The 14,638-nt window shown below is 33.8% G+C and overlaps 1 protein-coding gene across 1 annotated transcript; it reads left to right on the forward strand.

Moving 5' to 3' along the window:
* Positions 1 to 14,205: 14,205 nt before the first annotated feature.
* Positions 14,206 to 14,571, forward strand: LOC140039348 (uncharacterized). Its single transcript, XM_072084953.1, has one exon. It carries the CDS (start codon positions 14,206 to 14,208, stop codon positions 14,569 to 14,571), a length of 366 nt encoding a protein of 121 aa, XP_071941054.1.
* The last annotated feature ends 67 nt before the right edge of the window (positions 14,572 to 14,638 follow it).

A 14,638-nucleotide genomic window follows, 5' to 3' on the forward strand; every position in this document is an offset into this window, starting at 1 on the left:
TAAAAGATACTAGACCTGCAATTTGTAACGTTTTGTAAAAAATTAATGATTATAATATATTATATATAACTTTAAAAACATTAAACCAGGTAATTCCTTGTCTTAAATATGCGTTCTATTAAGGTTAATTTTGATAAAAAGAGAAAAACAATACACTACCTAAGTAGCTCGCGTCGAGAGCTTAGTTGGTCTTAGTTTTGCTGGTTAAAGAGCGGTAGCGTCCGGCAGAATCCGTTAAGCCGCCGAGCTATGATATAATTAAACCTGTATAATCACAATTGATTCTAAGGTTATGTGTGAGGTTTAATTAATTGATTTAATTATGTACATTGTTGGATGTCAAAAAATAAATATTTCAGAAAGATAAGCAACATATTATATTATAACGTTTTTATTTTTATTGATTTGCATTAGCAGTTGGTGCGGGTATATGATTGGTAAGTGTTTTTGCATTTTGCAGCAGCTACTCTACAGTAGCAGCAGCGCAACGAGAGATCATTTTCGGTTTCCGCGTAAAAACTATTTCCAGGGTTTGCCGCCACATCATGAATATATATATGTGTGGATTCAGGCCCTCTATATTTTCTGCCTTAACCTAATAGGAAAAAACAGGCACACAGCTACCACACAGTCACACAGGGTCTGATATTTGAAATCTCCAAAAATGCATAATAATATATGTTATATTGAGTAGTCCATCGCATCCGGCTGAAACTAGTCAAGAATTCTTGGTGTCAACCACGTGACTTGTACGTGTGTGCCCAGATGGAGTGTCCAAGCACAGTACACGTATGAAACGCCATATTTGCAAAATATTTATCTTGTTACTAATATTAAAGGACAACTTGGCTGATAATGAGGACCATATTTTTACAACGTAGGACGTACATGATTTCAGAAGAGTTGCGAGTTTGAAAACGGTTAAGTGTTCTCGGTGTGGTTGGTCAGTCGGGCTCACACCCGTTAAAGACGAGTAGGCCTACTAATGCTAGTAAAATATAAAATCCAGCGACATCTCAATGAGTTTGATATTGACAGTAATTTTCCAGTAGCAACTCTTGTCTGCCGTCAAATAAATAAAAGACCAATGATTTGAATCCACGAAGATATTAGCCTACATTCTTCACTAGCCGACGAATTACTCGTTGCGACACACTCGATCCGATTGCAAAAATATTTCACTTATTTTGTTATGCGCCCTCTCTAAATGCGACGAATGACCGTTTGTGATTAAATACCCACGTGTATGCGTTGCGCGGTAAACATCTGGAATCGGTTCGGAGAAGAAACTATCGTAAATTACTGTAAACTGGAAAATTGTTGACGGAAATTCTTCTGTCAATGTACAAGGCCCAAGTTAGCCAACCAGCAGATTATATGGCTATATAGAACAGATGGGTGAAATAATTATAGGCCTACGAATTGACATCTCTCCTTGGGAATGTTATTTTTCTATATCGAGCCTATATATTTCACTAGTCTTTGCTTTGAGAATTATATAATCTCAGGATATATAGTTCACCTAAGTATTCGTCAATTACGTTTTCATGCATTCTGAGATAAACAATAGGCCTATCATGATTTTGCCAAATCATTCAATGTATTATAAACTGATACGGTAACTATTAAATAATTGAAATACATTGAAATAACATGGTGATTAATGACCAGTATTGCATATTTCTGTGTTTCGAATGCTAATGTCCACGTTCACAATCAAAGACGGCAATACCCATTTATCTACATTATAATTGTTTTTGAATTGCATCCGATACATTAATCTTCATCTTGTAAAGTAAAAGCTTAAAGGGAGTTCTGGCCTATCTACTCGATTAACACGTTGGGTATTCCATTTTGTAAAAATTTGCTATTTTATGTAGAAATTGTATAGATCCATTTAAAATAGAAATTCACTTTCTTAAAATATAGTTAAAACAATAAAACAAGGAAAAGGTAATCCAATCAATTGCCAAAATGTAGGGCCATGTTGAAAATAAAAAAAAACTGTAAAACACAATTTACAGAATTATCGTTGAACGTTTGAATTAAACACGTGAATGCTATTTACAACAAAAGACTGATCATTATGGAGGTACCTCCATGATTAGATTCACTCTTAGGGGTCGCGATTCTACAGCTTATTATTTCGGTCGGACGGTTGGTCGGTCGGTAAACACTAACTCAAATTTGAGCACGCGACTGCTTTTTATTGATATAGCCAAATTGCATAGACATCGTTATATGTGCACCTAGTAGAACATTTACCTAACCACGATATATTTTGTTGGCGCCATGTACAATTTTATCTTCTAGAATGTTAAACTACCATGTATTATTATAAATAGGATATGCAGTGATCTGAGCGTTTATAGCGATGACTCAATCGATGACGTGTGTATAAAATTAATGTAATCGAATTGTCTTGGTAAAACTGGGGAAACAGTGTTACACAGCTGTGTTCGAATATGCATACCCGCACACAAAAGCTAATATAAATTCATATCAGCTTATGAAGAGCCTACCCTCCGGGGCTACTTTATTTAAAATGTGTAATCTCAAGACAGCAACCTTAAAAATTACAATCTTAATTTCATATCACAAAATCGATTACTGACTTAATTTTACTGCAGATGATATTGGCATTTAAAATCGGAAATTGCTATCTATTGGGAAATAAAAATACATTTCAGATAAATTCCAACCAAAAATTCAGTTTTTTCAGTATTTCGGTTCATATGTGGTGTGTAGCCTACTCGATTTCTCTTCAGTTTTGTAAATGTACTGCAAGCACATTAATTATCTGTTAAAATATATACAGTATTAAGTATATTACTTGATTCACTCGACCGATCAGTTAGCTCTCAGTAATTGTGATTTGTTTGTTTGAATTAAGATTCGAATAATTTTTTTGTATGTATTTTAAAAACTACCGTTCGACACTATCTTATATAAATATATTTATTTTGCATAGCTTGAAGGACCATTAATACGATTCATGTTTATAGTTTGGTATCTTTTTGACCGAACGAATAATAATATATAATACTAATAATAATACTATTTCACTGACGAAGGGCTAGTGTTGCCCGAAAGCTCTGCTAATTTTACTGGCTGTTTTACTTTATCATTTTTATTTTTTATTTTTTAAACATTGTCATTTTTCAGTAATTTGCCTCTGGATTTATTATATCGGTATATGTATAAGAAATCGTTGAGGGCGGTAAATATCCAATGTTTATACACACGGGAATTCATGATGTAGGGAGAGTGAGTGAGTTGCATACTAAATTACTCACTTATAACATGCAACCTTCCTCAAAGTGCAATCATAGGTCCACTTGTATTTTCTATTGTAAGTGATCTCCAGTTCTAGAATACTTAAATTTATTCTTTATGCCGATGATACAAACATTTTTGATTCTCATGCTAATCTTAACACTTTATTTAACAGCATAAACAACGACCTTTGCAATTCATCTCAAACTGGTTAAAATGCAACTAATTCTTAACATATTAAAAACCAAACATATATTTCCAAATATAAAGTCAAACATATGCCTATATACTGTAAAGCCCAAAATGTTGGCGCACCCTTTATTTTCCATTGATTAAACAAAGATCGCGAAAATAAAGGGCGCCCGAAAATCGCGAAATTCCAAACGATGTTGTTTACAATCAGGCCTAGTCTAGCCTAAATATGGAAAAAATGAAAATAAATTAGTTACTATAAACTTCTAATTGTGTATTCTTTGAAACATTTACAAACCCCGATTACGTCTCACTTTAAACCAAATTCATGTTTATTTTTTGGGTATTTATCACCAAATTCATGTTTATTTTTTGGGTATTTATCAAGTTTTTAAAGGTGTTTATAAATCCGTATTTTATTGATATTGACAATGTTGATATAATATATATAATAAATTACTAAAAAAACGTAATTTTATATTCAATTTATTACTTGTTTATTTCGTGCATTCGCCAAGCGGCCAACAGAGGGCGTAACTTGTTTACATCGTTCGCGTGACTAAAAATGATCATTTTCGACAATGTTTTCAAAATGTTTGCTTTTAGTCCGGTGGCAGGAGGGGGGAATCACCACCCGAAAGGGGACAAATTGCCATCCAACTTTTCTAGACTAGAATTTTCCGTAGATTACGAATATGGAAGGTAATCGATCAGGATAGGAAGCGTTTTCGAGATATAAGGGGTCAAAGTTCAAAATTGACCAATTACAACAATGTATTATGTATATGTATTATAACAAATTTATTGAAGCACAATTTGGTCTTTTATTACATTTTTATGATTATAAGTGTCTATTCAATCACCTTATAAAAAAAAAATCCTTTGTGATTAAGGGTCAAATGTCAATATTGACCAATCATAGAACGTACCTATAAAACCAAATAAAAACTAATATTTAATAAAAATTGGATGTCTTCTCATCCTGTTAATCAATCATACGCAATGTAAAAGAGCAAATACATCATTTCATCAGTTGACATAAGGTCAATTTCATCAGTTGACATAAGGTCAAAGGTCAACATTTTAATACGCGTATTAGTTAACAAATAAATGCAACGTTGTCCAAACAATGATATTGATGGTTTTACAAGTAATCAAATTATTTGATTAGTAAAGTTATGTTATTTCATTATAATACTGTATTTAATCAAATCAGACTTCGATCAGGATAAGAAGCGAATAGGAAGAGATAAGGGGTCAAAGTTCAAAATTGACCAATTATAATAATGTATTATATACATGTATTATAACCAATTTATTAAAGTTCAATTTGTTCTTTTAATACATTTGTATGGTTATAGGTATTGTATGGTGTTATTCAGTCGCCTTATAAAACAAATACAATTAAAGGTCAAATGTCAATATTGACCAATCACACAATTTGCATTTAAAACCAAATAAAAACTAACATTTAAGACAAAATGTTATGTTTTATCATTCTGTTAAAACATCTATCAATCATACAAAATCAAAAGAGCACATTTATCATTACACAAGTTGACATTGGTCAAAGGTCAACATGTGAATAAATGATATACTAAATAATGCAAAGTTATTCAAACTATGAGATCGATGTTCATAAATGTAATCACGTTATTTGATCAGTGAAGTTATGGTATTTTTATATTTTTTCTAGTGCGCATTATTTTAAATGTATTAATATAATACTGTAAAATAAATAATAAAATTAATATTATGACGATTAAAATGTTATGATGTTAAAATGTTGCGCTGACCTTCAATGATTTGCCACTATACAGTTGCATTTATTAGGGCTACAATATTCGTTTTTGGAAAATAAACTACTATTCATCAGAACCAGAGAATACCAATTCGTACAGGATAGGGCATAGGCAGATCCAGGTGGCCAAACTCAATCCACAACTCACTACACAGACAGACCACAATTTTTATATAGTTTGGCCCATACAGGAAAGAGTTTCCTGTATACAAAGGATTCTAAAATAACCTATATGGATTTGCCCGAATGAACCCTCTAAGGACCCTGTTGGGATCTACATAAGGCCCTGTATTAGAAATTAGTATGGGGTAAATAGTTTATAGATGAACTATTGAATAAAACTAAATGTGCATCCTCAATCTTTAAATAACATTTATGGATTTGCCCAAATGAACCCAAGGGCCGGTCGTTCTCTATGGATGGACATTAAGCCCCATAATGGAAATATAAGGGGTGACACTGTGAGTTCATATAGACAGGCGCGGCCCATGAATTAAGCTGCCTGTGCACTCTCGATCCTTAAGAAAAATGTATGGATTTGCCCAAATTAACCCAAAGGCCGGTCATCCATGGACATTAGGCCTCATAATGGAAATATAAGGGGTGACAATGTGGGTTTATATAGACAGGCACATGGAATAAAGCTGCCTGTGCACTCTCGATCCTTAAGGAACCGATTTGGATTTTGCCTAAAATGAAACAACAGCAGGTCATCTATTTAGACCCTTCTGTGGTTCTCTACTACTGTATGTTCAGTTCTACATTTGGCTCCTGTATCGGATCAATGCATTTGGCTACATAAGTTACTGTGTTAGAAATATATCGGGTAACTAAAACTGTAGGTTCCAATATTAGGCCATGGGAAAAGCCTGTCTGTGCACCCTCAATCCTTTTAAAAGGAACCCATATGGATTTGCCAAAATGAACCAAGGGTAACTTCTGAATTCTCTATGAGCCGTACATTCCGTTTATTGGAGATACATGGGTACCTGATTGAAATTGCTCAAAAGAAAGACATTGTATTATTCCCCTTCCACACCTCTTTGAATTAAATCCGCCCTGATAGGCTCTTATGCACAAGATTTCAAGGCAATAATCACACTTGCATTTTTCAAACAGTATAATCTATTAGATTGAATAAAAATATCTATTATAAACAATTTGCCGTTAGAAATCTCTATGCCATGTCGTTATTTAGATGAGAAAAACAGGTCAAAGGTTAAAATTACAGAAAAATAGGTGTTTCAGTCACTTTTTGAAAAAAATGTTGCATTATGGCAAGTATAAACATATATATTGTGAACAATTTGACACCAAAATTGGCTTCTTACGACAAATATTTATTAATTTATGTTTTTATCACCTTATTCAATTATGTCAAAGGTTAATAACCACACTTCCGGTCATTTTCAAGCAATATCATCTGTTATACTGAATATAAATGTATATCTTGGGAACAATTTGCTACTATTTTTTATTCTCTCCGACCTGCCGTTACTTAGATATAGCAAAAAGAGGTCAACGGTCAAAATTGCTAACAATGAGGTTTCCGGTCGATTTTTCAAAAAAAGTTCTGTTAGAGCTAATATAAACATATACATTGTGAACAATTTGACACCAAAATTATCTCACTACGTCTAGAATTTCCAGAGATATAGCATGTTTTTATATTGGTCAATTTTGAACTTTGACCCCTTATATCTCGAAAACGCTTCCTATCCTGATCGATTACCTTCCATATTCGTAATCTACGGAAAATTCTGGTCTAGAAAAGTTGGATGGCAATTTGTCCCCTTTCGGGTGGTGATATCCCCCCTCCTGCCACCGGACTATTTATTTCATCTTTATTCCTAGTAGTACTACCCCATCGTCTCTCTGAAAATAAAGTTTGGGGAAAAAGCTTATTTTTATGCTTATAAAATGCATATCAAAGCCGATAAATTTAAGTGTGCCGAATCGTTTCAGGGCTGAATAGTCCCGGGCCGAATCGTCCCAGGGCCGAATCGTCCCGGGCCGAATCGTGTCAGGGCCGAATCGTCCAGTTACCTATTAATACAATCATCACTTTGATCGCTAGAAACATAGGCATCAACTAAATGTAATATATTCCCCCAACTATCCAACAAATCTTATATTTCATATATTAATTAGAAGTTCGAAAAAATAATTTCATTCATAATAATTTAAACCTCTTCGTCACTCCGTTTAATATGTTGGACCTAATCACACGATTGAAAAACCAAACTTAACAATTACATATGTATAATAGAGAGAAATGGCGAACCGACGTCTAAAATCCGAGTGGGTATAAAATCATAACAAACCGTTGAGGGCGGCACATTTCCTATGTTTATACACGTGAATCATGGCGTCGTCTAACACATTGTTGCAACCAAATGCAATACAGTAGTACAAGTGTGGCATTATATAACTGAAAATAAACCAATAAAACAATGAAATATGTATAAAAGTCATCCATCATTCACAATCATATTCCTAAAAATATCTCATATCTGTAGGTCTACATTAGAATAGGCCTATAGTATTATAGTAGAATGGTGTTATCAAGTATTCATTACTGGCGGTAGCCCCCCTGCAGGTAGCATCACTAGCCACATAACAGAATGGCAGTTGTCAAGCTGAAACTAATGCTAGGCCTAGCTAGGAGAGGCCTAGCAGCACCCTAGCTAAAGTAGTAGTAGTAGTAGTACAGTAGGCCTATGCAATAACGAATTTCCAATAGTATTATTATAATAACCTATAATCCGTGCTAGGCTCGAGTACTCGAGGTACTACAGCATACAGGCCAACTATCTAGGGCCTAGAGCTGGGTACAGTATATAACAAAAACGCGTCTTAATTCAATCCAAATTAAAATAAAATATGTTAACAGTGGGAAAGCCAGTCGACAAATGGTGTCAAATTTCGACTCGGAGAGGGCGCCCTACCTTTCTAATTTAGTTCAAAATTGCTAAATTTTAGGGTGTTTGAAAAACACAATATTTGTAAATTTAGCTGATTATCGGAAAAATATTGTTAGTGAAATAAATTCATAAATGGTTTTAATATATTGTCATGTAAAATTAAATGTATTTGAACAAAACGATAATCTGTAATTTAACGGCAAAATCAACCAATGTCTTTTTTCCGAAATTGTACCCTAGAAAATCGTTAAAATAAAATATTTAGAAAAATTGAACAGTCCTGAATTTAAAATCCCTGTTAGAAAAATTAATAATCTACAGAATACGATATTAAGATACAAAATTCGGTTGTTGGGATGCAGCTTCGACTATTCAAACTAAAGGTATCTCTATTTGTTCCATCGAAAACTAGCGAAACCGCCATTTTGTAAACACGTCGTCGTCGTGTTTATGAATTTATTTATAGCGAACGATATACGCGATGTTTATAATTGTCCGCGTATAAGAATTCATATAAATAAATACATTCCAATACAACGTATATTATTAATTGTTTATTTATTACAATATACATTTTAGTTGAGGAATATTTATCATAACTATTATAATAGCTTTTATACGAGTCCAAGCCTAGCCCTATTTAGCGAGCGATTGTTCCAGGGGCGGAAAGTCACTTAGTGACGTTGTGATCGGGCGCGTCGGGCCTAGATAATATTAATAATATGACCTGAAATAAGCGGCTAACTAGAACTGTTACTTGCTTACAATTGTTTTGTTATCGATAACAAATTATTTATTCATTTTTTTTGGTAAAAACATGTACAAACTAGTACAGTACTGTATAATATAAATAATAGTAATACAGTACCGGTAATAGTATTAATAAAATATAATATAGGCCTAACATACAATAAATATTCAATTTTTAAGGTCTACCACATGACAATAACATAATTTACAAAGTATAGTGGTAGTAGGTTTGCATTCAACATAAAACATTTGTATTGTAATTCATCTAAATCCTCTGCAACATACATATTATTTGTAATTCAACATTTTGTTTTAAATTATTAAATTATAGTTTGGGTATGACAATGTCGGTAGGTACCGGTGTCATCTTTTTATCCACTCTCAATTTGAAGTCACAAAGACGAAGAACTCTGCATCATCAACGATTCCTGAAAATGTCAGAAAAAATAATAAATATTATTTTAAAAAAATGTTAATGTCTGGTTGTATATATAATTATAATATTATATGATGGCCTAAAAAGTAAAATGGGGGCTGTATTTTATTATTTAAATTACAGTATTTACTATTATTATTTATATAATCTAGGCCTACTAGTTGTAGCCTAGCTAGGCATCTATTGAGCCTAATAAATCAAATAATAAATGAAAAATAAAATAATAATATTAATACTGATTGAAAAAAGTATTTTTTGGGGGGATCAGATCACCAAGCTTGGCCGGCCAGGACCAATGATACTCGTAATCAGGACAACTTAACGACTATCGGATCAGCATTAACACAGTACAACACACGTCTCGCTATCGCCTATACTGACCCACTGTGTCTCGCGTTGCCGCTTACAGTAGAAAATGTACCTACCTTTCGAGGCATGAGAATACACCAACAAATTTTGAACAGGATAGAAATATATCACACTCGATTAAACTAATATTATTCTTGATAAAACAATTGATTATAATTTTTGTAATTTGTTGGGATGCACCTCCGACTATTCCTAAAATGGACAACAAAACCGTAGTCAAATCGTACCACATTTATCAATGTCGCAGAATGTATGGTATTAGCTTCGGTTTCTTTGAAGGAAACCGATTGGTTATCCAATTATACTTATTAGGAAATGCTTTTACCATAATAGGTAATGTTGGGCGGTTCTTAAATATTCATGAGAGCTTAAAATAAAACAGCACTTATTTGCTGGGCGACGAAAAATTGTGGTTTCAGTTTTCAACGATAGGTGGCGCTTCAAAATCGTCAATGCGGAAGTAAGTCGATTTTACACGATTTAACGGTCAAAACGCGAAGTGGCTTTCCCACTGTTAAGATTTGCCCATATAACATTAAAATTGTTAAGGGTGCTGCAAAAAAAAAAGATACTGCTATTATGTGTGTTTTAAACGTTCTTTTCTACCTACCTTTTTAACTCAACCCATCGGAATTTCCCATACAAAATGGGCGAAATGGTTTCGCCATTTCTCTCTATTATTAGTGGTTTTGACTACCATAAAGTGTATATTGTTTTACTTGTTTTAGCAGCAGAAAAAATGTTTACTTCATTTCCAATTTGCTGATACTTTATATACAAATCACACTTTTGACCATATCCAAGTACATCTTATTCGTCGATATAGATTATGTTTGTGGTAAAAACAAACCAACAACTAAAAGTATGATTAACAAGAGTTCATAAAAACCAACAGGTTAATCTCTAATAACAAAAGTAATGTTATAGTGATAAATACTATTATAGATGTCTAAAGACAAAAGGTTAGGTGATGTATCTTACGCCTCGAGTGTTAAAGTTAAATCACACACTAAAAAGCAACAAAAAGTTAGAAAATTGAGTTTAAAATAACCATACGTTGTTCATCCTCAGAACTGAGAATGCAGAAAATCCAGTAAACTGGGAATGTAGGAAATTTGATCGAGACGACTGCACGGAGACTAAAATGAGCACATGTATCCGTGCAGTCGTCTCGATCAAATTTCCTACAATTCAATTTACTATTTGTAGGTACTGTGTCGAAAAGTATAGGAAGTAGTGAAAGATGGCTGAGGAAAAGAAGGCGAGTAAACGAAGAAGAAGAAATACCAAAGGTAACTTGACCAGGACCTTGAAGGGTATAAGAAATATATTAGTCGAAGAAAATTATGACGAAAAGGAAGTCACTGATAAGCTAAAAGAAAGCAGATGAGATATTTTCCGCAATCGAAGAAGCCCATGCCGTACTTGTGTCTTTGATAGAGGATGAGCACGAGTTTTCTGAAGAAGAGAAATGGATGGGTCAATGTCAAGAAGAGTTCATGTCGGAGATGCTAGCAGTTAAATGTAGAATTAAGGAGATCAAAGGTAAAATAGAAATTAATGAAGACGTTAAGATAACTAATGATGCAGTTGTAGATAATACGGATAATGTGAGTAACGTAGATACACGTAATGAAGGTAACATGAATGTAGTAACTAATGCAAGTAACACATTTATAAATGATAGACAAATCGAAGGAATATTTAAAGCTATGTCTATTCCCAAATCAGTGACACGTTATTTTGATGGGAACCCCTTACAGTACCATTCATTTATGACGACCTTTAAAGAACTAGTTTCAGGAATAACCGATGATGGTGTCAAATTAAATACTCTTTTACATTTCTGTAAAGGCAATGCATTAGAAGCCATTCAATGTTGTGTTATGAAAGAGACAACAGAGGGATATTGTATGGCATTGAAACCCCTTAAAGAAAGATATGGTAATACCGGTATAATTGTTCAAGCCTGGGTTGACAAGATCCTAAAAAACCAAAGGTAGATGTTAATGACCTTAGAGTATTTTCCGATGATCTTGAGAATTGCTATGAAGCGCTAAGTGCCTTGGGATTTGTTGAAGATTTAAGTAACCAGAGAAGTTTAAAGTTAATTATTGAAAGACTTCCGAAGTTCATACAAATATGGGTGGGCTCGAGAGAATTACAAAATTAATTCAAAAGAGGATGAAGCTAGTGCCAAACTGAAAGATGTTGTAGCATTCATAAAAGCAGCTACAAGTGAAGTAAATTATCCTGTATTCGGGAGTTGCCAGTGGTAGTACTTCGGCAAAGCGGATACGGATATATCAGTTTAGCGCTGAATCAAAACGAGAAAATGTGAAATGTTGGATCTGTAAATCCGATGACCATTGGCTAGACCAATGTGAGGAATTTAAAGGAAAAATCCAGACGATCGGATAATGTTAGCCAAACAAAATTATGTGTGTTTTAGCTGTTTAAAGGTAGCCGGAAGAAACCATAGAATGGCAAACTGCACAAGAAAAAGGCAGTGTCCAGAAATAGTTTATGGCAAACAATGTGAGCAGAATCACCATAAACTACTGTACGATGCAAAATTGAAAGCGAAAGACAATTTAGTATGTGTGGCTACTGGCTCAGCAAAAGAAGCAATGCTTCCAGTTTTACAAGCAGAGGTGTTAGAAGAAACGAGAAATTGCAAATGTCTTATTAGGAATGGGAATTGACATTGCGTCATGTCAATTTAACAGAACCCAAGAAAGTGCAAACGAACATATAGAACACAGATTGATAGAGGATTCATGTTCAAAGGTTGGAAACCAGTGGATGGTGCCTAACCCCTGGATGAAGGACCCTGGTAATCTTAAAGATAACCGAGTACAAGCTGAGAAAATGTTGAAAGGATTAGAAAGAAAACTCAGCAAAAGTGAAAATTATGCAAGTGCGTATAAGCAACAAATGAAAGAGATGGTTCAATTGGGCTTCTCAAGAAAATTATCTGACATTGAAGTAAAAAACTACAGAGTTCATTATATCCCATACCATGCGGTCTTACGTCCAGAAAATCGAAGCACCCCTGTGAGGATTGTCTTTAATTCCTCAAATGTATATAATAGATAGTCAATAATTGATTATTGGATAAAGGGCCCAGACTTATTGAACAGTTTGCAGGGAGTGATGTTGCGGTTCCGAGAAAACAAAGTTGCCGTTGTTAGTGATATCTCTAAAAAATGTATCATCGCGTGCTAATCCCAGAAATCGACAAACATGTGCTTTCTGTGTTTATAAAAGTAAAGTTAAACATAGACTAGGACTTTAAAAAAAATGTCCATGGTTAATGTTCACTGCGGAGTTAGAAGGTATAATAAATTGTGAGTTTTTAATAAATAAAGAAAAGGCCAAAAAAATGTGGTCAGATATGTGTATGGACCGTAACAATTTAGCAAGGTATAAAATTAACGTTTATAAAATTGATATTTAGGTAAAGTAAAATATAACTTCTTTTTTTTTATTGCCTGAAAGAGATAAAAAGAGTTATAAAATATTGAATTCTGTGTAAATTATACGTACATTGTTAAGGATTGAAAAACGTGTAACGAGTGTATAACATAGAGGAAAATATTTTTTTTTTTCTTTCCTTATACTATTATATATAAAATGCAATGGTAGGAGTGAGATATCAGATGTACTGAAAGTTATTTAATGTCAATTATATTGCATTGTATCATTACATTACTCATGTGCAATGCATTGTAAACGAACATTTTATTGATGAAGAAATAAAAGTGGGTCGATCCTACATAAGACAAAAAAACCCATTTGCATAGATATTTATGGAGAGACATGGAGGTTAAGAGAAATCCTGACGTTTATGTTAAGACAGTATTGACATTCGGAGATAAGCCGGCGCCAGCTATGGCCCAAACAGCTTTGAAGTTAACAGCGAAACAAAATGAAGACAGATATCCAAGAGCAGCAATGGTATTAAAGAATGATGTTTACATGGATGATATATGTACCTCAAAACCAGAGTTTCTTAAGTTGAATATTAATGACTGGCCCAATGAGAAAATCAGAAGAAGATGATGAAGCAAAACTATGCATGAACATCCAAATCGCTGATGCTTCTAATGTTAAGCTAGATGGATTAGAAACATGGGAGATCCTGCTCGAAGAGTACAGAAAGCATCTTTATGGACTTGAGTCTGAAGCATTAAATGTTGAGAAATTAAGAGAGCTTGAATTGATCTTACTAAGAAGGGTTCAACAAGAATGTTTTGGAGACGAATTGAAAGCATTACAGAGAGGAAAAGAAGTATAATAAAACAGTAACTTGATCTTACTAGATCCCAAGTATGATGTAGGTACCAAGCTTATCAGAGTAGGTGGGAAACTAAGAAAGAGTAGTGGTAACTTGGAACTTGATGTTCCCCAGTTCTGCTAGAACCCAACCATAACATTACAAAACTGTTCCGAAGATGGCAGATGTCCCAGAAGCAAGATTAAGAATTGGAAAAACCTCTTTTTTCTCTACAGGAATAGACTGCTTTGGACCAATGCTAATAAAAATTAAACGATCACAAGAAAAAAGATGGGGAGTGATTTTTAAATGCCTAACAAGGCGATTAGAAATAGTTAGTGGAATGGACACTTTTTTGTTAGCGTTGAGAAGATTCATTGTAAGACGTGGAACTCCAAAAGAAATCCTTGCGGATTGCGGAACTAATTTCAAAGGTGCCGAGAGAGAGCTGAATGAAGCGTTTAATAATATGGGAGTTGAACTGCGAGAACGGCTTGCTAAACAACCGATTGAATTTAAATTCAATCCACCAGGTGCTCCTTAAAATACTGTCTCAAAGATAGAGTAATTAGTGAGGTATTACTTGCGACTATAATAGTAGAAGTTGAAGG

This window comes from Antedon mediterranea, chromosome 2 (genome assembly GCF_964355755.1).
Source record: "Antedon mediterranea chromosome 2, ecAntMedi1.1, whole genome shotgun sequence".
Lineage (NCBI taxonomy): Eukaryota > Metazoa > Echinodermata > Crinoidea > Comatulida > Antedonidae > Antedon > Antedon mediterranea.

Bases quoted from the DNA above. Each gene is read 5' to 3' on its own strand.
- LOC140039348 (XM_072084953.1), top strand. From the start codon at position 14,206: ATGGCAGATGTCCCAGAAGCAAGATTAAGAATTGGAAAAACCTCTTTT.